Below are 23,205 nucleotides of genomic sequence, written 5' to 3' on the forward strand. Positions count from 1 at the left end.
CACCAGATGAACCGGCGGATAAGACGTTCGATGAGATTGTTACTGTCCTGAAAGATCATCTAAACCCCACGCCGCTGATGCTAGTGGAACGATTTAAATTTTACGACAGAAGGCAGCTACAGCATGAAAGCAATGCTGAATATTTGCTGGAATTGCGTAAATTAGCGAAATATTGTCAGTTTGGAACGGGACTGACAGATGCACTACGAGACAAATTTGTGTGTGGTTTATTCAAACAAGATACACAAAAGCGACTGCTCGAGGAGAATGAGCTGATGCTTGAGAAGGCGGTCACTATGGCAGCAGCACACGAAGCCACAGCGAGAGGCACGGCAGTAATGCAGCTACGGTCACCGGAGCTCAGTGCACACAAATTGGGTGTGAGTTCTGGCAAATGTTATCGTTGTGGAAAGACAACGCATGATCAGAACCAGTGTTGGTTTAAAAACCAAGAATGCAGAACATGTGGTAGGCTTGGACATATAGCTAGAGTATGCAGGTCAGGGAAGAAGACCAGCAACAAGGAGTCACCGCAAGGGAAATACGCAAAGGTACACAAGGTGGCCGAACAGGAGTCCGATTCAGACGCTAGCAGTAATGAACTGGCTGGCTTAAGCAGTATTGAACTGGCTAGCTTAAGGGTACTCAACGTTGGTAAGGGTGCAGACCTCCAGACAATTTGGGTTACTCTTCAGATAGAAGGAGTCCAAGTAAAAATGGAATTGGACACTGGATCGGCATTGTCGGTCATGAATAAGAAAGATTACAGAAGGTTATTCCAACATATTCCCCTACAGGATACGGAGATTATATTGACAACCTACACGGGGCAGAGAGTGTACCCCATCGGGACAATAAAGGTTGCAGTGGCCAACAAGGGCGAAGGAAGTCAAATAATGGACTTATATGTGCTACCGGAGGGAGGTCCACCACTACTAGGCCGGGAGTGGTTTAGAAACATAAATATGGACTGGCATTCGCTAAAAGCCATAAAGAGTGAGAACTCGGTGCAGATAATCAGCCCAGACTCTAGAACTGATGATGGTAAGACCAACCCATGTGCAAAAGACAAAGTTTCAGCACAGAATTCCACTGAGCAACAACAACATAGTTTAACAGAGAATTCTGAGTCTGTCAAGTCTACTGATATGCACATTTTTGAGGGACACTGGGCTCGAACTCAACTCCATTTCAAACTACAACAGCAATTAGAACAAATGATTCGCCGTTTTGAGCAAGAGATGAATGAAATAAAAAAGTTCTTTGTTACAGAGTGGGAGAATCTGGAAAGGCAACAGAAGCAACTGATGGAGAAAATGGAGCAGGAGCACACCAACCATCTGCGCGAGGAGGCCGAACGAATCAAAGCTGATTCAGGTTCTGAAGGTGCGTGCCATAATCTGGTGTCAGAAGAGTTAACGGTCAGCCAACTCCTTCATATGCTGAGGGACAAGACTCTGAAATGGGAAAAACTTGAACACGAGCTGTGATCTTCAAAGGAAAAGGGTTCGGAGCTCTCAAAAGTCATTGAGATGGCTGATGTGACGACACAGACTGAAACGACTGCAACAGAGCAGCCATTGGATGCCAAAAGTACGCTGACTCACGTCAATGTAGAACAACAGACCGCTGAAACAGCTGCTCCGGTAGAGGGATTGCATAGTCCGATCAATCAATCTCCAAAGGAAGTTGAAGTATTAAAATCACAAATGAGGTAACTAGTAAACGACTTGCTGAAAGCCCAGAAAAAGCTGGATGCAGAGGTACACATGAAGAAGTCTCTTCAGGAAAGATGTCTGGATTTGGAACAAGAGCTGGCTAACGTCCAGCTGGGTATGGAGGAAATAGACGACCCTCTCACTGGTCTAGCTCAGGACGACACCGAATATTATGATGTCCTGTCCTGCCCAGCTTGTAACTTCGACTCCCAAAGTGCAGAAATCATGGAGGAGCACCAAAAGTCTACGGAACATCGGGAGAAGCTGGCTCTACGACGGAAACAGGAGGAAGAGAAGGAGGAACTGCGCATGCAGCTGGCAGCTGTGGCAGCTGACAATGGAGCCCAGAGAGTCTACAAGAAGCAGAAAAGGAAAAGTAAAAACAGAAGATGACCCATCTGAACCATTATCACCTCTACCAGATCACACACGTGGTCCCTCCGAACGGAGCCAAATCAGTTCGGAAGTTCAAGCTGTTAAATCCATGAAAGGACTATTGAATGAGTAACGTGAACCGACTACACTACAGAGATTGAATCTGTGAACTGTTTTCCGCAGAGACTGAATCTGTGATATGTTATGTTAAACATGAAGTTATATATGTATATATGTTATTACGTTATGTTAAATGGGGGGGATGACTATAAAGCTAAGAAGGGAGGAGTGTTGTGTATGTAACCTGTTCCACCTTAAGAGAGCTTAAGCCTGTTCCACCTTAAGAGATGTACTACTTTCTCAGGCTGCTGTAGACGTAATACCGGGGGTGAACACACCGGTATATAAGCACTGTGCAGTAATCTTGTATTCAGAATAGTCCCTACCTCCAACCAGTAAAGACCTGTTTTATTGTTACTGATTAAGTCTGAGTATTAATTACTTGAACAACTCACAGACTTAACAGCATCCATGTACACAAATCATTAAAAGCGAGTAGACAGGTACAAAAAGTAATCAAAAACTAATGGCCTTTATCTGGAGGGGGCTGGAATACAAAGGGGAGGAAGTTAGGCTTCAGTTGTATAGAACCTTTGTCAGATCACATTTAGAGCACTGCATTCAGTTCTGGGCACCGCACCTCAGGAAGGATATATTGGCCTTGGAGGGGGTGCAGCGCAGATTCACCAGAATGATACCGGGGCTAAAAGGGTTAAATTATGAGGACAGATTGGATAGACTAGGCTTGTATTCCCTCGAGTATAGATGGTTGAGGGGTGATATAATCGAGGTTTTTAAAATGATTAAGGGATTCACAGGATAGTTACAGAGAAATTATTTCCTTGGTGGGGGAATCTAGAACAGGCTTAAAATTAGAACTAGACAGTTTAGGAGTGAAATTAGGAAGCATTTCTTTACACAAAGGGCAGTGGAAATCTGGAACTCTCTCCCCCAAAAGGCTGTGGATGCAGGGGGTCAATTTAAATTTCCAATGGTGGATGGTGGAACAGGCTCGAGGGGTTGAATGGCCTCCTCCTGTTCCTAGTCCGATTGGCTCAGTATGAGACGATGTGGTACATTTACCCAATGAGTCGGCAGAGTCTCTGAGTGTTACTTTTAAAGCTGGTTCAGAGAGTCTAATCCTATCAGAGGATTCAGATATTGCCCATGAATCAGACTCAGCCTGTCCATTTTGTGGTGCGTGGGAGAAGACAAGATAGCAGATTTTTTTTAACCATATGGTGTTAGTGGACCTGATACTAATTCATATGTGTCTCAGTGTACATCTACAGTACACAGCGGGTAAAAGCGAACAATTCACTCCCGTCTGGTACCGTACGGTCCGTGTGTCTCTGTCCACCCCTGTATATGTACAGTGCACAACAGGTAAAAGCAACAATTCACTCCCGTCTGGTACTGTACAGTCCGTGTGTCTCTGTCCGCCCCAGTATATCTACAGTGCACAGCAGGTGAAAGCAACAATTCACTCCCGTCTGATACTGTACAGTCCGTGTGTCTCTGTCCGCCCCAGTATATCTACAGTGCACAGCAGGTGAAAGCAACAATTCACTCCCGTCTGATACTGTACGGCCCGTGTGTCCCTGTCCTTCCCTGTATATGTACAGTGCACAGCAGGTAAAAGCAACGATTCACACCCGTCTGGTACTGTACGGCCCGTGTGTCTCTCAATGTCAGCTTCTGTACACACTAGGTAATAGGGAATGATTCACTCCTAGGAGCCAGTAGGAACTGGAATGAGATGATCTAACCTCACTTCATTTTAGCCCCATACAGTCACAGACAGAGGAGACTTTGATCCCCAGTCTGATCTGAACCCTGATCCCAAAGGTGAAAGGCTGGTGCCTGTCACGTTGCGCCTCTCTATTTGTTATTTTGCAGGGTGCAGATGATGTGAATTTGTGTCTAGCTGGGTTTCTGAAGCCGTGTTCCTCTCTGTACTCTGCAGGCCACACCGTTGTATGAGCAGCTGTCAGTCCTACTCCACCTTTAGCTCGGAGAACTTCTCTGTGTCAGACGGAGAGGAAGGCAACACCAGTGACCATTCACACAGCGGCACTCCGGACGGCCTGAGCAACAGCAACGAGGACCGTCTGGAGGACAAACTGGACGACATGCTGTCGCACACTCCGGAAATCCCCATCGAGATATCCATGCAGTCCGATGGGCTGTCTGACAAGGAGTCTGCGGTCCGCAGGGTGAAAACTCAGATATCGCTCGGGAAACTCTGTGTAGAGGAGCATTGCTACGAGGTGAGATTCCCACAGATACTTGCGGAGCTCATTGTCACCAGCGCTCATCTCCAGATAGTGGCGCAAGAGAGAGACCGGGGGTGTATGTAGACAAATCTTTGAAAGTGGCAGGACAAGTTGAGAAGGATATTGAAAAACCATACAGAATCCTTGGCTTTATAAACAGAGACATAGGGCTGGATTTTCCTAAGCCCCTGGAGTCGGGTTGGAGGCGTGCGGGCGATAAAAATCGGAGATCCGGGGGTCCCGACCCCATCCCGCTTCCAACCCGCCTCCATGTCAATTTCATAGGAGTCGGGTTGCCGACAAGTGCTGGAACCCGACTCCCAGAGGTGGGAAGGGATTAAAGGCAATTAAACTGCCAGTTAACAGGTAGTTTTTTGCCTATTCGCGATTTTTATTGCTGGTTTGTGGGCTTCCCGACAGCTCCAAACCACGAAAAGTTTTCGAGGCGGGACGTGGGTCTGAGGTCTTGGAGGGGTCGAGATGCCCAGTGTTCAGGTGAGTGAGGGGTGCAGGAGTGCAAAGGTAAGTGTTTTGCAAGTGTTTAAAGTGTTTAAATAAGTTTAACTTACTTTTACTTACCTTTACAGGAGTCCTGCATTCCGGTGTCGGGAGTCGGCTGCAAGAACCACAGAAGCTCCGATTTTTAAAAAAAAATCAGCTTCTTGGTTTCTGCAGCAAAATGATTTTAAAGTTATCCTGAGAAAGGACTGAGGCTGAATTAGCAGTTTTTCAGTGCTTGACAGCTTCAAACAGCTTTTGACAGATGAAATGTCAATCTCTGACGTCACCTGTTGCCGGGTGGCCCTTAATTGGCCTGCTGAGCCCACAGGGCGGGCTCAACAAGGTCAATCAGAGGAAAATCCAGTGGGTTGGCCACATCTCCATGGAGGCGGGACAACAAGCCCGAATGTGGGTTTCCCACCTCCAACCCGCCCCCGTAGCAAAATCCAGCCCATAGAGTACAAAAGCAAGGAAGTTATGCTAAACCTTTAAAAATTCACTGATTGGGCCCCAGCTGGAGTATTGTGTTCAATTCTAGGCACCACACTTTAGGAAGGATACCACAGCCTTGGAGCGGGTACAGAGGAGATTTACCAGAATGGTACCAGGGATGAGGGACTTCAGTTATGTCGAGAGACTGGATAAGCTGGGATTGTTCTTCTTAGAACAGAGAAGGTTAAGGGGAGATTTAATAGAGGTGTTCAAAATCATGGGGGGTTTTGATAGAGTAAATAAGGAGAAACTATTTCCGCTGGCAGAAGGGTCGGTAACCAGGGGACACAGATTTAAGGTGATTAGCAAAAGAACCAGCGGCGAGATGAGAATTTCTTCTTACGCAGCGAGTTGTTGTGATCTGGAATGCGCTGCCTGGAAGGGTAGTGGAAGCAGATTCAATAGTAACTTTCAAAAGGGAATTAGATAAATACTTGAAGGGAAAAATTTGCAGGGCTATGAGGAAAGAGCAGGGGGAATGGGACTAATTTGAGAGCTCTTTCAAAGAGGCGGCACAGGCACGATGTGCCAAAAGGCCTCCTTCTGTGCCGTATCATTCTATGTGAAAAGTAGGCTTCCCGTTGGAAAAGGCACAGGTAGGTTCTTTGACTTCACCATTTAGCCTCGCCTTCGGCAGGGCACAAAAAATAATATCTGACACTAACAGAAGCTGCCGGATTTTTCTGGCATTGATATTAAGGAAGGAAAGTGACAGGCATCCCACACTATCTGCCAGATTTTCCATTCTGCGCTGCGCCCGGCTGACGACTAATACCATGGAGACGGAAGCCCAACCCCGACGGGTTTGCATGGGCAGCTGGTAGATCAGTTTGGGCAGTGTCGCACATTGGCAATGTGAATAATGGACATGGGTAGCACTGTCAAGGGCCTCCTAGGACATCAACTACAAGAGCACAGTGGGAAGAGTTTAGATAATATTCACATGATAAGATTGCAGTATGAAACACATGTAACTCGTTAGTTTTCACTTCATTTATTTATCTATTTCACCAAGGCGGGTACATGGAGTTGAGGTACTGATCAGCCACAAAAGAAAGGAAAGAATGGAATTTGTATAGCACCTTTCACAACCTCGGGACATCCCAAAACGCTTTACAGCCAATGAAGTACTTTTTGAAGTGTAGTCACTGTTGTAATGTAGGAAATGCGGCAGCCATTTTGTGCACAGTAAGCTCCCACAAACAGCAATGAGATAAATGACCAGATAATCTGTTTTTTAGTGATGTTGATTGAGGGATAAATATTGGCCAGGACACCGGGGATAACTCCCCTGCTCTTCTTCAAAATAGTGCCATGAGATCTTTTACGTCCACCTGAGAGCAGATGGGGCCTCAGTTTAACGTTTCATCTGAAAGACGACACCTCCGACAGTGCCACTGCACTGGAGTCCCAGCCTAGATGTCTGTACTTAAGTATGAACAGGTTTGAGGGGCTGAATGGCCTACTCCTGTTCCTATGATCCTATTTCATACCAATTTTTTTCCTTGTCATCAGCTTTTATCATTCCAGTTGACACCTTGTTCCAAGTTTTGTTCTTCAAATTAGTATTCCCCCATGACCCAAAACCAGTTTGAGTTGATGAAATTGGGGGAGGGGGGCAGAATTCCTCAGGTAGCAATCCAACAGATACACTAGGATTACACCCACCAGAGTCCTCCAGCATTGACCCCACCCATGTTTTTGGGGTTATAGGTGGGCACCTCGTTTAGAGAAATCAACGGTTTAAATCAAACGTGGCCACAGTAAATAATAATTCTAATAGGTCTAAGAGCGTTAAAAAAACAAGCCTGAAGGCTTTGTGTCTTAATGCGAGGAGCATTCGTAATAAGGTGGATGAATTGGCTGCGCAAATAGAAGTAAACGAATATGATTTGGTTGGGATTACGGAAACGTGGCTCAAGGATGGCCAAGGCTGGGAACTCAACACCCAGGGGTATTCGATATTCAGGAAAGATAGGCAAAAAGGAAAGGGAGGTGGGGTAGCATTACTGGTTAAAGAAGGGATTAACACAATTGTAAGGAAGGATATTAGCTCTGATGATGTGGAATCTGTATGGGTAGAATTGAGAAATACTAAGGGGCAGAAAACGTTAGTGGGAGTGGTATATAGACCTCCAAACAGTAAGGCGGAGGTTGGTGATGGCATTAAAAGGGAAATTAAGGAAGCGTGCACTGAGGACACAGCAGTCATCATGGGTGACTTTAATCTACATATAGATTGGGCTAACCAAATTAGTAATAATACTGTGGAGGAGGAATTCCTGGAGTGTTTACGGGATGGTTTCCTGGACCAATATGTCGAGGAACCAACCAGAGATCAGGCCACCTTAGACTGGGTATTATGTAACGAGAAAGGATTAATTAGCAATCTTGTTGTACGAGGCCCCTTGGGTTGGAGCGATCATAATATGATCGAATTCTTCATTAAGATGGAGAATGAAGTAGTTGACTCAGAGACTAGGGTCCTAAATTTAAATAAAGGAAACTACGATGGTCTGAGGAGCGAGTTGGGTAGGATTGATTGGGGAATGTCACTCAAAGGGTTGACGGTGGATAGGCAATGGCAAACATTGAAAGACCGAATGGATGAACTACAGAATTTGTTCATCCCAGTTTGGCATAAAAATAAAACAAAAAAGGTGACTCAACCGTGGCTAACAAGGGAAATTAGGGATAGCATAAGATCCAAGGAGAGGACATATAAATTGGCCAGAAAAAGCAATAATCCTGAGGATTGGGAGCAGCTTAGGATTCAACAAAGGAGGACAAAGGGATTAATTAAGAAGGGGAAAATAGAATATGAGAGTAAGCTTGCAGGGAACATAAAAACTGACTGTAAAAGCTTTTATAGATATGTGAAGAGAAAAAGATTGGTGAAGTCAAGCGTAGGTCCCTTGCAGTCAGAATCAGGGGAATTTATAATGGGGAACAAAGAGATGGCAGACCAAATAAATACATATTTTGGTTCTGTCTTCACAAAGGAGGACACAAATAACCTCCCAGAGATGCCGGGGAATGTAGGGTTTGATGAAAGGGTGGAATTGAAAGAAATCAGTATTTGTAGGGAAATGGTGTTAGGAAAATTGATGGGACTGAAGGCCGATAAATCCCCAGGGCCTGATAATCTACATCCTAGGGTGCTGAAGGAAGTACTTAAGGAAGGATGCATTGCTGGTCATCTTCCAGAACTCGACAGACTCTGGAACAGTACCCATGGATTGGAGGGTAGCTAATATTATCCCGCTATTCAAAAAAGGTTGCAGAGAAAAAGCGGGGAATTATAGACCGGTAAGCCTGACATCGGTAGTGGGGAAAATGCTAGAGTCCATTATAAAAGATGTAATAGCAGAGCACTTGGAAAGCAGTGACAGGATCGGACAAAGTCAACATGGATTTACAAAAGGTAAATCGTGCTTGACTAACCTACTGGAATTTTTTGAGGATGTAACTGGTAAAATAGATAAGGGAGAACCAGTGGCTGTGGTATATTTGGACTTTCAGAAGGCTTTCGATAAGGTCCCGCATAAGAGATTAGCGTGCAAAATTAAGGCACATGGGATTGGGGGCAAGGTATTGACTTGGATAGAGAACTGGTTGGCGGATAGAAAGCAAAGAATTGGAATAAACGGGTCATTTTCCGAGTGGCAGGCAGTGACTAGTGGGGTACCGCAAGGATCGGTCCTAGGACCCCAGCTGTTCACAATATATATTAATGATCTGGACGAGGGAATTGGATGTAATATCTCCAAATTTGCAGACGACACAAAGCTGGGTGGGAGGGTATGCTGTGAGGAGGATGTCGTGAAACTCCAGTACGATTTGGACAGGTTGGGTGATTGGGCAGAAACATGGCAAATGCACTATAATGTGGATAAATGTGAGGTTATTCACTTTGGTGGCAAAAACAGGAAGGCAGACTATTATTTGAATGGCAATAGATTGGGAGAAGGGGAAGTGCAAAGAGACCTGGGTGTTCTTGTGCACCAGTTGCTGAAGGTAAGCATGCAGGTGCAGCAGGCGGTTAAGAAGACAAATGGTATGTTGGCCTTCGTAGCAAGAGGGTTCGAGTACAGGAACAAGGATGTCTTGCTGCAGTTGTACAGGGCCTTGGTGAGACCGCACCTTGAGAATTGTGTGCAGTTTTGGTCGCCTTATCTGAGGAAGGACGTTCTTGCCATGGAGGGAGTGCAGCGATGATTCACCAGGCTGATACCTGGGATGGCAGGAATGACGTATGAGGAGAGATTGTGTCGATTCGGCCGATACTCACTGGAGTTTAGAAGATTGAGAGGGGATCTCATCGAAACCTATAAAATTCTGTCAGGCCTGGACAGACTAGATGCAGGAAGGATGTTTCCGATGGCCGGGGAGTCCAGAACTAGGGGTCATAGTCTAAGGATAAGGGGTAAGCCATTTAGGACTGAAATGAGGAGGAATTTCTTCACCCAGAGAGTGGTGAACCTGTGGAATTCTCTGCCACAGAGGGCGGTGGAGGCCAGTTCATTAAATATATTCAAGAAGGAGTTGGATATATTTCTTATGGCTAAAGGGATCAAGGGATATGGGGAGAAGGCAGGGACAGGGTACTGAATTTGGATGATCAGCCATGATCTCATTGAATGGCGGAGCAGGCTCGAGGGGCCGAATGGCCCACGCCTGCTCCTATCTTCTATGTTTCTATTTGGAGAAGGTGGACACAAGTGCCATTACAGGCCATCTCGGGTGCCCGGAAACTCCATTGCCCACCCACTAAGTTGGGTGAGGGTTGTTGCTGCCTTGACCACTACTGGTGGGCTCCACATAGTAAACCTTGAAGCAGATACGCCTCACTTCACTCAGCCGACTGGGCCCCACAGTTGCGCCAGGTCCTAACTGAACCAATGGAGGATTTCAGCCCCGACAGGAGCAGTTTGTGCTGTTGGAGTCGGTATTTCCCAATACTGGGCCCCAGTTTGTGCTGTTGGAGTCGGTATTTCCCAATACTGGGCCCCAGTTTGTGCTGTTGGAGTCGGTATTTCCCAATACTGGGCCCCAGTTTGTGCTGTTGGAGTCGGTATTTCCCAATACTGGGCCCCAGTTTGTGCTGTTGGAGTCGGTATTTCCCAATACTGGGCCCCAGTTTGTGCTGTTGGAGTTGGTGTTTCCCAATACTGGGCCCCAGTTTGTGCTGTTGGAGCTGGTATTTCCCAATACTGGGCCCCAGTTTGTGCTGTTGGAGTCGGTATTTCCCAATACTGGGCCCCAGTTTGTGCTGTTGGAGTCGGTATTTCCCAATACTGGGCCCCAGGTTGTGCTGTTGGAGTCGGTATTTCCCAATACTGGGCCCCAGTTTGTGCTGTTGGAGTCGGTATTTCCCAATACTGGGCCCCAGTTTGTGCTGTTGGAGCCGGTGTTTCCCAATACTGGGTGCCAGTTTGTGCAGTTGGAGCCGGTATTTCGCAATACTGGGCCCCAGTTTGTGCTGTTGGAGTCGGTATTTCCCAATACTGGGCCCCAGTTTGTGTGTTGGAGTCGGTATTTCCCAATACTGGGCCCAGTTTGTGCTGTTGGAGTTGGTGTTTCCCAATACTGGGACCCAGTTTGTGCTGTTGGAGTCGGTGTTTCCCAATACTGGGCCCCAGTTCGTGTGTTGGAGTCGGTATTTCCCAATACTGGGCCCAGTTTGTGCTGTTGGAGTTGGTGTTTCCCAATACTGGGCCCCAGTTTGTGCTGTTGGAGTCGGTATTTCCCAATACTGGGCCCAGTTTGTGCAGGTGGAGTCGGTATTTCCCAATACTGGGCCCCAGTTTGTGCTGTTGGAGTCGGTGTTTCCCAATACTGGGTCCCAGTTTGTGCTGTTGGAGTCGGTGTTTCCCAATACTGGGTCCCAGTTTGTGCTGTTGGAGTCGGTATTTCCCAATACTGGGCCCCAGTTTGTGCTGTTGGAGCCGGTGTTTCCCAATACTGGGCTCCAGTTTGTGCTGTTTGAGTCGGTATTTCCCAATACTGGGCCCCAGTTTGTGCTGTTGGAGTCGGTATTTCCCAATACTGGGCCCCAGTTTCTGCTGTTGCAGTCGGTATTTCCCAATACTGGGCCCCAGTTTGTGCAGTTGGAGTCGGTGTTTCCCAATACTGTGCCCCAGTTTGTGCTGTTGGAGTCGGTATTTCCCAATACTGGGCCCCGGTTTGTGCTGTTGGAGTCGGTATTTCCCAATACTGGGCCTTAGTTTGTGCTGTTGGAGTCGGTATTTCCCAATACTGGGCCCCAGTTTGTGCTGTTGGAGTCGGTATTTCCCAATACTGGACCCAGTTTGTGCTGTTGGACTCGGTGTTTCCCAATACTGGGCCCCAGTTTGTGCTGTTGGAGTCGGTATTTCCCAATACTGGGCCTTAGTTTGTGCTGTTGGAGTCGGTATTTCCCAATACTGGGCCCAGTTTGTGCTGTTCGAGTCGGTATTTCCCAATACTGGGCCCCAGATTGTGCTGTTGGTGTAGGTGTTTCCCAATACCGGGCCTCAGTTTGTGCTGTTGGAGTCGGTGTTTCCCAATACTGGGCCCCAGTTTGTGCTGTTGGAGCTGGTATTTCCCAATACTGGGCCCAGTTTATGCTGTTGGAGTCGGTATTTCCCAATACTGGGCCCCAGTTTGTGCTGTTGGAGTCGGTATTTCCCAATACTGGGCCCCAGTTTGTGCTGTTGGAGTCGGTGTCTCTCAATACTGGGCCCGTTTGTGCTGTTGGAGCCGGTATTTCCCAATACTGGGCCCCAGTTTGTGCTGTTGGTGTCAGTGTTTCCCAATACTGGGCCCCAGTTTGTGCTGTTGGAGTCGGTGTTTCCCAATACTGGGCCCCAGTTTGTGCTGTTGGAGTCGGTATTTCCGAATACTGGGCCCCAGTTTGTGCTGTTGGAGTCGGTGTTTCCCAATACTGGGCCCCAGTTTGTGCTGTTGGAGTCGGTATTTCCCAATACTGGGCCCCAGTTTGTGCTGTTGGAGTCGGTATTTCCCAATACTGGGCCCCAGTTTGTGCTGTTGGAGTCGGTATTTCCCAATACTGGGCCCCAGTTTGTGCTGTTGGAGTCGGTATTTCCCAATACTGGGCCCCAGTTTGTGCTGTTGGAGTCGGTATTTCCCAATACTGGGCCCCAGTTTGTGCTGTTGGAGTCAGTATTTCCCAATACTGGGCCCCAGTTTGTGCTGTTGGAGCTGGTATTTCCCAATACTGGGCCCCAGTTTGTGCTGTTGGAGTCGGTGTTTCCCAATACTGGGCCCCAGTTTGTGCTGTTGGAGCTGGTATTTCCCAATACTGGGCCCCAGTTTGTGCTGTTGGAGTCGGCATTTCCCAATACTGGGCCCCAGTTTGTGCTGTTGGAGTCGGTATTTCCCAATACTGGGCCCCAGTTTGTGCTGTTGGAGTCGGTATTTCCCAATACTGGGCCCCAGTTTGTGCTGTTGGAGTCGGTATTTCCCAATACTGGGCCCCAGTTTGTGCTGTTGGAGTCGGTATTTCCCAATACTGGGCCCCAGTTTGTGCTGTTGGAGTCGGTGTTTCCCAATACTGGGTGCCAGTTTGTGCAGTTGGAGCCGGTATTTCGCAATACTGGGCCCCAGTTTGTGCTGTTGGAGTCGGTATTTCCCAATACTGGGCCCCAGTTTGTGTGTTGGAGTCGGTATTTCCCAATACTGGGCCTAGTTTGTGCTGTTGGAGTTGGTGTTTCCCAATACTGGGCCCCAGTTTGTGCTGTTGGAGTCGGTGTTTCCCAATACTGGGCCCCAGTTTGTGTGTTGGAGTCGGTATTTCCCAATACTGGGCCCAGTTTGTGCTGTTGGAGTTGGTGTTTCCCAATACTGGGCCCCAGTTTGTGCTGTTGGAGTCGGTTTTTCCCAATACTGGGCCTTAGTTTGTGCTGTTGGAGTCGGTGTTTCCCAATACTGGGCCCCAGTTTGTGCTGTTGGAGTCGGTATTTCCCAATACTGGGTCCCAGTTTGTGCTGTTGGAGTCGGTATTTCCCAATTTTGTCCCCAGTTTGTGCTGTTGGAGTCGGTGTTTCCCTATACTGGGTCCCAGTTTGTGCTGTTGGAGTCGGTGTTTCCCAATACTGGGCCCCAGTTTGTGCTGTTGGAGTCGGTATTTCCCAATACTGGGCCCCAGTTTGTGCTGTTGGAGCCGGTGTTTCCCAATACTGGGCCTTAGTTTGTGCTGTTGGAGTCGGTGTTTCCCAATACTGGGCCCCAGTTTGTGCTGTTGGAGCCGGTGTTTCCCAATACTGGGCTCCAGTTTGTGCTGTTTGAGTCGGTATTTCCCAATACTGGGCCCCAGTTTGTGCTGTTGGAGTCGGTATTTCCCAATACTGGGCCCCAGTTTCTGCTGTTGCAGTCGGTATTTCCCAATACTGGGCCCCAGTTTGTGCAGGTGGAGTCGGTGTTTCCCAATACTGGGCCCCAGTTTGTGCTGTTGGAGTCGGTATTTCCCAATACAAGGTCCCAATTTGTGCCGTTGGAGTCAGTGTTTCCCAATACTGGGCTCCAGTTTCTGCTGTTGCAGTCGGTATTTCCCAATACTGGGCCCCAGTTTGTGCAGTTGGAATCGGTATTTCCCGATACTGGGCCCCAGTTTGTGCTGTTGGAGTTGGTATTTCCCAATACAAGGCTCCAGTTTGTGCTGTTGGAGTCGGTATTTCCCAATACTGGGCCCAGTTTGTGCTGTCGGAGTCGGTGTCTCCCAATACTGGGCCCCAGTTTGTGCTGTTGGAGTCGGTATTTCCCAATACTGGGCCCCAGTTTGTGCTGTTGGAGTCGGTATTTCCCAATACTGGGCCCAGTTTGTGCTGTTGGAGTCGGTATTTCCCAATACTGGGCCCCAGTTTGTGCTGTTGGAGTCGGTATGTCCCAATACTGGGCCCCAGTTTGTGCTGTTGGAGTCGGTATTTCCCAATACTGGGCCCCAGTTTGTGCTGTTGGAGTCGGTATTTCCCAATACTGGGCCCCAGTTTGTGCTGTTGGAGTCAGTATTTCCCAATACTGGGCCCAGTTTGTGCTGTTGGAGTCGGTATTTCCCAATACTGGGCCCCGGTTTGTGCTGTTGGGGTCGGTATTTCCCAATACTGGGCCCCAGTTTGTGCTGTTGGAGTCGGTGTTTCCCAATACTGGGCCCCAGTTTGTGCTGTTGGAGTCGGTATTTCCCAATACTGGGCCTTAGTTTGTGCTGTTGGAGTCGGTATTTCCCAATACTGGGCCCAGTTTGTGCTGTTCGAGTCGGTATTTCCCAATACCGGGCCTCAGTTAGTGCTGTTGGAGTCGGTATTTCCCAATACTGGGCCCCGTTTGTGCTGTTGGAGTCGGTGTTTCCCAATACTGGTCCCCAGTGTGTGCTGTTGGAGTCGGTGTTTCCCAATACCGGGCCTCAGTTTGTGCTGTTGGAGCCGGTATTTCCCAATACTGGGCCCCAGTTTGTGCTGTTGGAGTCGGTATTTCCCAATACTGGGCCCCAGTTTGTGCTGTTGGAGTCGGTGTCTCTCAATACTGGGCCCGCTTGTGCTGTTGGAGCCGGTATTTCCGAATACTGGGCCCCAGTTTGTGCTGTTGGAGTCGGTATTTCCCAATACTGGGCACCAGTTTGTGCTGTTGGTGTCGGTGTTTCCCAATACTGGGCCCCAGTTTGTGCTGTTGGAGCTGGTATTTCCCAATACTGGGCCCCAGTTTGTGCTGTTGGAGTCGGTATTTCCCAATACTGGGCCCCAGTTTGTGCTGTTGGAGTCGGTATTTCCCAATACTGGGCCCCAGTTTGTGCTGTTGGAGTCAGTATTTCCCAAAACTGTGCCCCAGTTTGTGCTGTTGGAGCTGGTATTTCCCAATACTGGGCCCCAGTTTGTGCTGTTGGAGTCGGTATTTCCCAATACTGGGCCCCAGTTTGTGCTGTTGGAGTCGGTATTTCCCAATACTGGGCCCCAGTTTGTGCTGTTGGAGTCGGTATTTTCCAATACTGGGCCCCAGTTTGTGCTGTTGGAGTCGGTATTTCCCAATACTGGGCCCCAGTTTGTGTTGTTGGAGCCGGTATTTCCCAATACTGGGCCCCAGTTTGTGCTGTTGGATTCGGTATTTCCCAATACTGGGCCCCAGTTTGTGCTGTTGGAGTCGGTATTTCCCAATACTGGGCCCCAGTTTGTGCTGTTGGAGTCGGTATTTCCCAATACTGGGCCTTAGTTTGTGCTGTTGGAGTCGGTATTTCCCAATACTGGGCCTTAGTTTGTGCTGTTGGAGTCGGTATTTCCCAATACTGGGCCCCAGTTTGTGCTGTTGGAGTCGGTATTTCCCAATACTGGGCCTTAGTTTGTGCTGTTGGAGTCGGTATTTCCCAATACTGGGCCCAGTTTGTGCTGTTCGAGTCGGTATTTCCCAATACTGGGCCCCAGATTGTGCTGTTGGTGTAGGTGTTTCCCAATACCGGGCCTCAGTTTGTGCTGTTGGAGTCGGTGTTTCCCAATACTGGGCCCCAGTTTGTGCTGTTGGAGCTGGTATTTCCCAATACTGGGCCCAGTTTATGCTGTTGGAGTCGGTATTTCCCAATACTGGGCCCCAGTTTGTGCTGTTGGAGTCGGTATTTCCCAATACTGGGCCCCAGTTTGTGCTGTTGGAGTCGGTGTCTCTCAATACTGGGCCCGTTTGTGCTGTTGGAGCCGGTATTTCCCAATACTGTGCCCCAGTTTGTGCTGTTGGTGTCAGTGTTTCCCAATACTGGGCCCCAGTTTGTGCTGTTGGAGTCGGTGTTTCCCAATACTGGGCCCCAGTTTGTGCTGTTGGAGTCGGTATTTCCCAATACTGGGCCCAGTTTGTGCTGTTGGAGCTGGTATTTCCCAACACTGGGCCCCAGTTTGTGCTGTTGGAGTCGGTATTTCCCAATACTGGGCCCCAGTTTGTGCTGTTGGAGTCGGTATTTCCCAATACTGGGCCCCAGTTTGTGCTGTTGGAGTCAGTATTTCCCAATACTGGGCCCCAGTTTGTGCTGTTGGAGCTGGTATTTCCCAATACTGGGCCCCAGTTTGTGCTGTTGGAGTCGGTGTTTCCCAATACTGGGCCCCAGTTTGTGCTGTTGGAGCTGGTATTTCCCAATACTGGGCCCCAGTTTGTGCTGTTGGAGTCGGCATTTCCCAATACTGGGCCCCAGTTTGTGCTGTTGGAGTCGGTATTTCCCAATACTGGGCCCCAGTTTGTGCTGTTGGAGTCGGTATTTCCCAATACTGGGCCCCAGTTTGTGCTGTTGGAGTCGGTATTTCCCAATACTGGGCCCCAGTTTGTGCTGTTGGAGTCGGTATTTCCCAATACTGGGCCCCAGTTTGTGCTGTTGGAGTCGGTGTTTCCCAATACTGGGTGCCAGTTTGTGCAGTTGGAGCCGGTATTTCGCAATACTGGGCCCCAGTTTGTGCTGTTGGAGTCGGTATTTCCCAATACTGGGCCCCAGTTTGTGTGTTGGAGTCGGTATTTCCCAATACTGGGCCTAGTTTGTGCTGTTGGAGTTGGTGTTTCCCAATACTGGGCCCCAGTTTGTGCTGTTGGAGTCGGTGTTTCCCAATACTGGGCCCCAGTTTGTGTGTTGGAGTCGGTATTTCCCAATACTGGGCCCAGTTTGTGCTGTTGGAGTCGGTATTTCCCAATACTGGGCCCCAGTTTGTGTGTTGGAGTCGGTATTTCCCAATACTGGGCCTAGTTTGTGCTGTTGGAGTTGGTGTTTCCCAATACTGGGCCCCAGTTTGTGCTGTTGGAGTCAGTGTTTCCCAATACTGGGCCCCAGTTTGTGTGTTGGAGTCGGTATTTCCCAATACTGGGCCCAGTTTGTGCTGATGGAGTTGGTGTTTCCCAATACTGGGCCCCAGTTTGTGCTGTTGGAGTCGGTTTTTCCCAATACTGGGCCTTAGTTTGTGCTGTTGGAGTCGGTGTTTCCCAATACTGGGCCCCAGTTTGTGCTGTTGGAGTCGGTATTTCCCAATACTGGGTCCAGTTTGTGCTGTTGGAGTCGGTATTTCCCAATACTGGGCCCAGTTTGTGCAGGTGGAGTCGGTATTTCCCAATTTTGTCCCCAGTTTGTGCTGTTGGAGTCGGTGTTTCCCTATACTGGGTCCCAGTTTGTGCTGTTGGAGTCGGTGTTTCCCAATACTGGGCCCCAGTTTGTGCTGTTGGAGTCGGTATTTCCCAATACTGGGCCCCAGTTTGTGCTGTTGGAGCCGGTGTTTCCCAATACTGGGCCTTAGTTTGTGCTGTTGGAGTCGGTGTTTCCCAATACTGGGCCCCAGTTTGTGCTGTTGGAGCCGGTGTTTCCCAATACTGGGCTCCAGTTTGTGCTGTTTGAGTCGGTATTTCCCAATACTGGGCCCCAGTTTGTGCTGTTGGAGTCGGTATTTCCCAATACTGGGCCCCAGTTTCTGCTGTTGCAGTCGGTATTTCCCAATACTGGGCCCCAGTTTGTGCAGGTGGAGTCGGTGTTTCCCAATACTGGGCCCCAGTTTGTGCTGTTGGATTCGGTATTTCCCAATACAAGGTCCCAATTTGTGCTGTTGGAGTCGGTATTTCCCAATACTGGGCCCAGTTTGTGCTGTTGTAGTCAGTGTTTCCCAATACTGGGCTCCAGTTTCTGCTGTTGCAGTCGGTATTTCCCAATACTGGGACCCAGTTTGTGCAGTTGGAGTCGGTATTTCCCGATACTGGGCCCCAGTTTGTGCTGTTGGAGCCGGTATTTCCCAATACTGGGCCCCAGTTTGTGCTGTTGGAGTCGGTATTTCCCAATACTGGGCCCCAGTTTGTGCTGTTGGAGTCGGTGTCTCTCAATACTGGGCCCGCTTGTGCTGTTGGAGCCGGTATTTCCCAATACTGGGCCCCAGTTTGTGCTGTTGGAGTCAGTATTTCCCAATACTGGGCCCAGTTTGTGCTGTTGGAGTCGGTGTCTCCCAATACTGGGCCCCAGTTTGTGCTGTTGGAGTCGGTATTTCCCAATACTGGGCCCCAGTTTGTGCTGTTGGAGTCGGTATTTCCCAATACTGGGCCCAGTTTGTGCTGTTGGAGTCGGTATTTCCCAATACTGGGCCCCAGTTTGTGCTGTTGGAGTCGGTATGTCCCAATACTGGGCCCCAGTTTGTGCTGTTGGAGTCGGTATTTCCCAATACTGGGCCCCAGTTTGTGCTGTTGGAGTCGGTATTTCCCAACACTGGGCCCCAGTTTGTGCTGTTGGAGTCGGTATTTCCCAATACTGGGCCCAGTTTGTGCTGTTGGGGTCGGTATTTCCCAATACTGGGCCCCGGTTTGTGCTGTTGGAGTCGGTATTTCCCAATACTGGGCCCCAGTTTGTGCTGTTGGAGTCGGTGTTTCCCAATACTGGGCCCCAGTTTGTGCTGTTGGAGTCGGTATTTCCCAATACTGGGCCTTAGTTTGTGCTGTTGGAGTCGGTATTTCCCAATACTGGGCCCAGTTTGTGCTGTTCGAGTCGGTATTTCCCAATACCGGGCCTCAGTTAGTGCTGTTGGAGTCGGTATTTCCCAATACTGGGCCCCGTTTGTGCTGTTGGAGTCGGTGTTTCCCAATACTGGTCCCCAGTGTGTGCTGTTGGAGTCGGTGTTTCCCAATACCGGGCCTCAGTTTGTGCTGTTGGAGCCGGTATTTCCCAATACTGGGCCCCAGTTTGTGCTGTTGGAGTCGGTATTTCCCAATACTGGGCCCCAGTTTGTGCTGTTGGAGTCGGTGTCTCTCAATACTGGGCCCGCTTGTGCTGTTGGAGCCGGTATTTCCCAATACTGGGCCCCAGTTTGTGCTGTTGGAGTCGGTATTTCCCAATACTGGGCACCAGTTTGTGCTGTTGGTGTCGGTGTTTCCCAATACTGGGCCCCAGTTTGTGCTGTTGGAGCTGGTATTTCCCAATACTGGGCCCCAGTTTGTGCTGTTGGAGTCGGTATTTCCCAATACTGGGCCCCAGTTTGTGCTGTTGGAGTCGGTATTTCCCAATACTGGGCCCCAGTTTGTGCTGTTGGAGTCAGTATTTCCCAAAACTGTGCCCCAGTTTGTGCTGTTGGAGCTGGTATTTCCCAATACTGGGCCCCAGTTTGTGCTGTTGGAGTCAGTGTTTCCCAATACTGGGCCCCAGTTTGTGCTGATGGAGTCGGTATTTCCCAATACTGGGCCCCAGTTTGTGCTGTTGGAGTCGGTGTTTCCCAATACTGGGCCCCAGTTTGTGCTGTTGGAGCTGGTATTTCCCAATACTGGGCCCCAGTTTGTGCTGTTGGAGTCGGTATTTCCCAATACTGGGCCCCAGTTTGTGCTGTTGGAGTCGGTATTTCCCAATACTGGGCCCCAGTTTGTGCTGTTGGAGTCGGTATTTCCCAATACTGGGCCCCAGTTTGTGCTGTTGGAGTCGGTATTTCCCAATACTGGGCCCCAGTTTGTGTTGTTGGAGCCGGTATTTCCCAATACTGGGCCCCAGTTTGTGCTGTTGGATTCGGTATTTCCCAATACTGGGCCCCAGTTTGTGCTGTTGGAGTCGGTATTTCCCAATACTGGGCCCCAGTTTGTGCTGTTGGAGTCGGTATTTCCCAATACTGGGCCTTAGTTTGTGCTGTTGGAGTCGGTATTTCCCAATACTGGGCCTTAGTTTGTGCTGTTGGAGTCGGTATTTCCCAATACTGGGCCCCAGTTTGTGCTGTTGGAGTCGGTATTTCCCAATACTGGGCCCAGTTTGTGCTGTTCGAGTCGGTATTTCCCAATACTGGGCCCCAGATTGTGCTGTTGGTGTAGGTGTTTCCCAATACCGGGCCTCAGTTTGTGCTGTTGGAGTCGGTGTTTCCCAATACTGGGCCCCAGTTTGTGCTGTTGGAGCTGGTATTTCCCAATACTGGGCCCAGTTTATGCTGTTGGAGTCGGTATTTCCCAATACTGGGCCCCAGTTTGTGCTGTTGGAGTCGGTATTTCCCAATACTGGGCCCCAGTTTGTGCTGTTGGAGTCGGTGTCTCTCAATACTGGGCCCGTTTGTGCTGTTGGAGTCGGTGTTTCCCAATACTGGGCCCCAGTTTGTGCTGTTGGTGTCAGTGTTTCCCAATACTGGGCCCCAGTTTGTGCTGTTGGAGTCGGTGTTTCCCAATACTGGGTCCCAGTTTGTGCTGTTGGAGTCGGTATTTCCCAATACTGGGCCCAGTTTGTGCTGTTGGAGCTGGCATTTCCCAATACTGGGCCCCAGTTTGTGCTGTTGGAGTCGGTATTTCCCAATACTGGGCCCCAGTTTGTGCTGTTGGAGTCGGTATTTCCCAATACTGGGCCCCAGTTTGTGCTGTTGGAGTCAGTATTTCCCAATACTGGGCCCCAGTTTGTGCTGTTGGAGTCGGTGTTTCCCAATACTGGGCCCCAGTTTGTGCTGTTGGAGCTGGTATTTCCCAATACTGGGCCCCAGTTTGTGCTGTTGGAGTCGGCATTTCCCAATACTGGGCCCCAGTTTGTGCTGTTGGAGTCGGTATTTCCCAATACTGGGCCCCAGTTTGTGCTGTTGGAGTCGGTATTTCCCAATACTGGGCCCCAGTTTGTGCTGTTGGAGTCGGTATTTCCCAATACTGGGCCCCAGTTTGTGCTGTTGGAGTCGGTATTTCCCAATACTGGGCCCCAGTTTGTGCTGTTGGAGTCGGTGTTTCCCAATACTGGGTGCCAGTTTGTGCAGTTGGAGCCGGTATTTCGCAATACTGGGCCCCAGTTTGTGCTGTTGGAGTCGGTATTTCCCAATACTGGGCCCCAGATTGTGTGTTGGAGTCGGTATTTCCCAATACTGGGCCTAGTTTGTGCTGTTGGAGTTGGTGTTTCCCAATACTGGGCCCCAGTTTGTGCTGTTGGAGTCGGTGTTTCCCAATACTGGGCCCCAGTTTGTGTGTTGGAGTCGGTATTTCCCAATACTGGGCCCAGTTTGTGCTGTTCGAGTTGGTGTTTCCCAATACTGGGCCCCAGTTTGTGCTGTTGGAGTCGGTTTTTCCCAATACTGGGCCTTAGTTTGTGCTGTTGGAGTCGGTGTTTCCCAATACTGGGCCCCAGTTTGTGCTGTTGGAGTCGGTATTTCCCAATACTGGGTCCCAGTTTGTGCTGTTGGAGTCGGTATTTCCCAATACTGGGCCCAGTTTGTGCAGGTGGAGTCGGTATTTCCCAATACTGGGCCCAGTTTGTGCTGTTCGAGTCGGTATTTCCCAATACTGGGCCCCAGATTGTGCTGTTGGTGTAGGTGTTTCCCAATACCGGGCCTCAGTTTGTGCTGTTGGAGTCGGTGTTTCCCAATACTGGGCCCCAGTTTGTGCTGTTGGAGCTGGTATTTCCCAATACTGGGCCCAGTTTATGCTGTTGGAGTCGGTATTTCCCAATACTGGGCCCCAGTTTGTGCTGTTGGAGTCGTTATTTCCCAATACTGGGCCCCAGTTTGTGCTGTTGGAGTCGGTGTCTCTCAATACTGGGCCCGTTTGTGCTGTTGGAGTCGGTGTTTCCCAATACTGGGCCCCAGTTTGTGCTGTTGGTGTCAGTGTTTCCCAATACTGGGCCCCAGTTTGTGCTGTTGGAGTCGGTGTTTCACAATACTGGGTTCCTGTTTGTGCTGTTGGAGTCGGTATTTCCCAATACTGGGCCCAGTTTGTGCTGTTGGAGCTGGTATTTCCCAATACTGGGCCCCAGTTTGTGCTGTTGGAGTCGGTATTTCCCAATACTGGGCCCCAGTTTGTGCTGTTGGAGTCGGTATTTCCCAATACTGGGCCCCAGTTTGTGCTGTTGGAGTCAGTATTTCCCAATACTGGGCCCCAGTTTGTGCTGTTGGAGTCGGTGTTTCCCAATACTGGGCCCCAGTTTGTGCTGTTGGAGCTGGTATTTCCCAATACTGGGCCCCAGTTTGTGCTGTTGGAGTCGGCATTTCCCAATACTGGGCCCCAGTTTGTGCTGTTGGAGTCGGTATTTCCCAATACTGGGCCCCAGTTTGTGCTGTTGGAGTCGGTATTTCCCAATACTGGGCCCCAGTTTGTGCTGTTGGAGTCGGTATTTCCCAATACTGGGCCCCAGTTTGTGCTGTTGGAGTCGGTATTTCCCAATACTGGGCCCCAGTTTGTGCTGTTGGAGTCGGTGTTTCCCAATACTGGGCCCCAGATTGTGTGTTGGAGTCGGTATTTCCCAATACTGGGCCTAGTTTGTGCTGTTGGAGTTGGTGTTTCCCAATACTGGGCCCCAGTTTGTGCTGTTGGAGTCGGTGTTTCCCAATACTGGGCCCCAGTTTGTGTGTTGGAGTCGGTATTTCCCAATACTGGGCCCAGTTTGTGCTGTTCGAGTTGGTGTTTCCCAATACTGGGCCCCAGTTTGTGCTGTTGGAGTCGGTTTTTCCCAATACTGGGCCTTAGTTTGTGCTGTTGGAGTCGGTGTTTCCCAATACTGGGCCCCAGTTTGTGCTGTTGGAGTCGGTATTTCCCAATACTGGGTCCCAGTTTGTGCTGTTGGAGTCGGTATTTCCCAATACTGGGCCCAGTTTGTGCAGGTGGAGTCGGTATTTCCCAATTTTGTCCCCAGTTTGTGCTGTTGGAGTCGGTGTTTCCCTATACTGGGTCCCAGTTTGTGCTGTTGGAGTCGGTATTTCCCAATACTGGGCCCCAGTTTCTGCTGTTGCAGTCGGTATTTCCCAATACTGGGCCCCAGTTTGTGCAGGTGGAGTCGGTGTTTCCCAATACTGTGCCCCAGTTTGTGCTGTTGGAGTCGGTATTTCCCAATACAAGGTCCCAATTTGTGCTGTTGGAGTCGGTATTTCCCA

The 23,205-nt window shown here is 49.4% G+C and overlaps 1 protein-coding gene across 1 annotated transcript in view; it reads left to right on the forward strand.

Annotated features, from left to right (window-relative positions):
• map3k13 (mitogen-activated protein kinase kinase kinase 13) overlaps positions 1–23,205 on the forward strand; it is a 265,870-nt gene that overhangs the window by 194,801 nt on the left and 47,864 nt on the right. The window contains 1 exon segment of the mRNA XM_085985387.1: positions 4,120–4,423. Within this exon segment, the coding sequence (XP_085841513.1) occupies positions 4,120–4,423 (304 nt within the window).

This window comes from Somniosus microcephalus, chromosome 4 (assembly GCF_052327205.1).
Source record: "Somniosus microcephalus isolate GS21.2 chromosome 4, FLI_Smic_1.0, whole genome shotgun sequence".
Taxonomy (NCBI): Eukaryota; Metazoa; Chordata; class Chondrichthyes; order Squaliformes; family Somniosidae; genus Somniosus; species Somniosus microcephalus.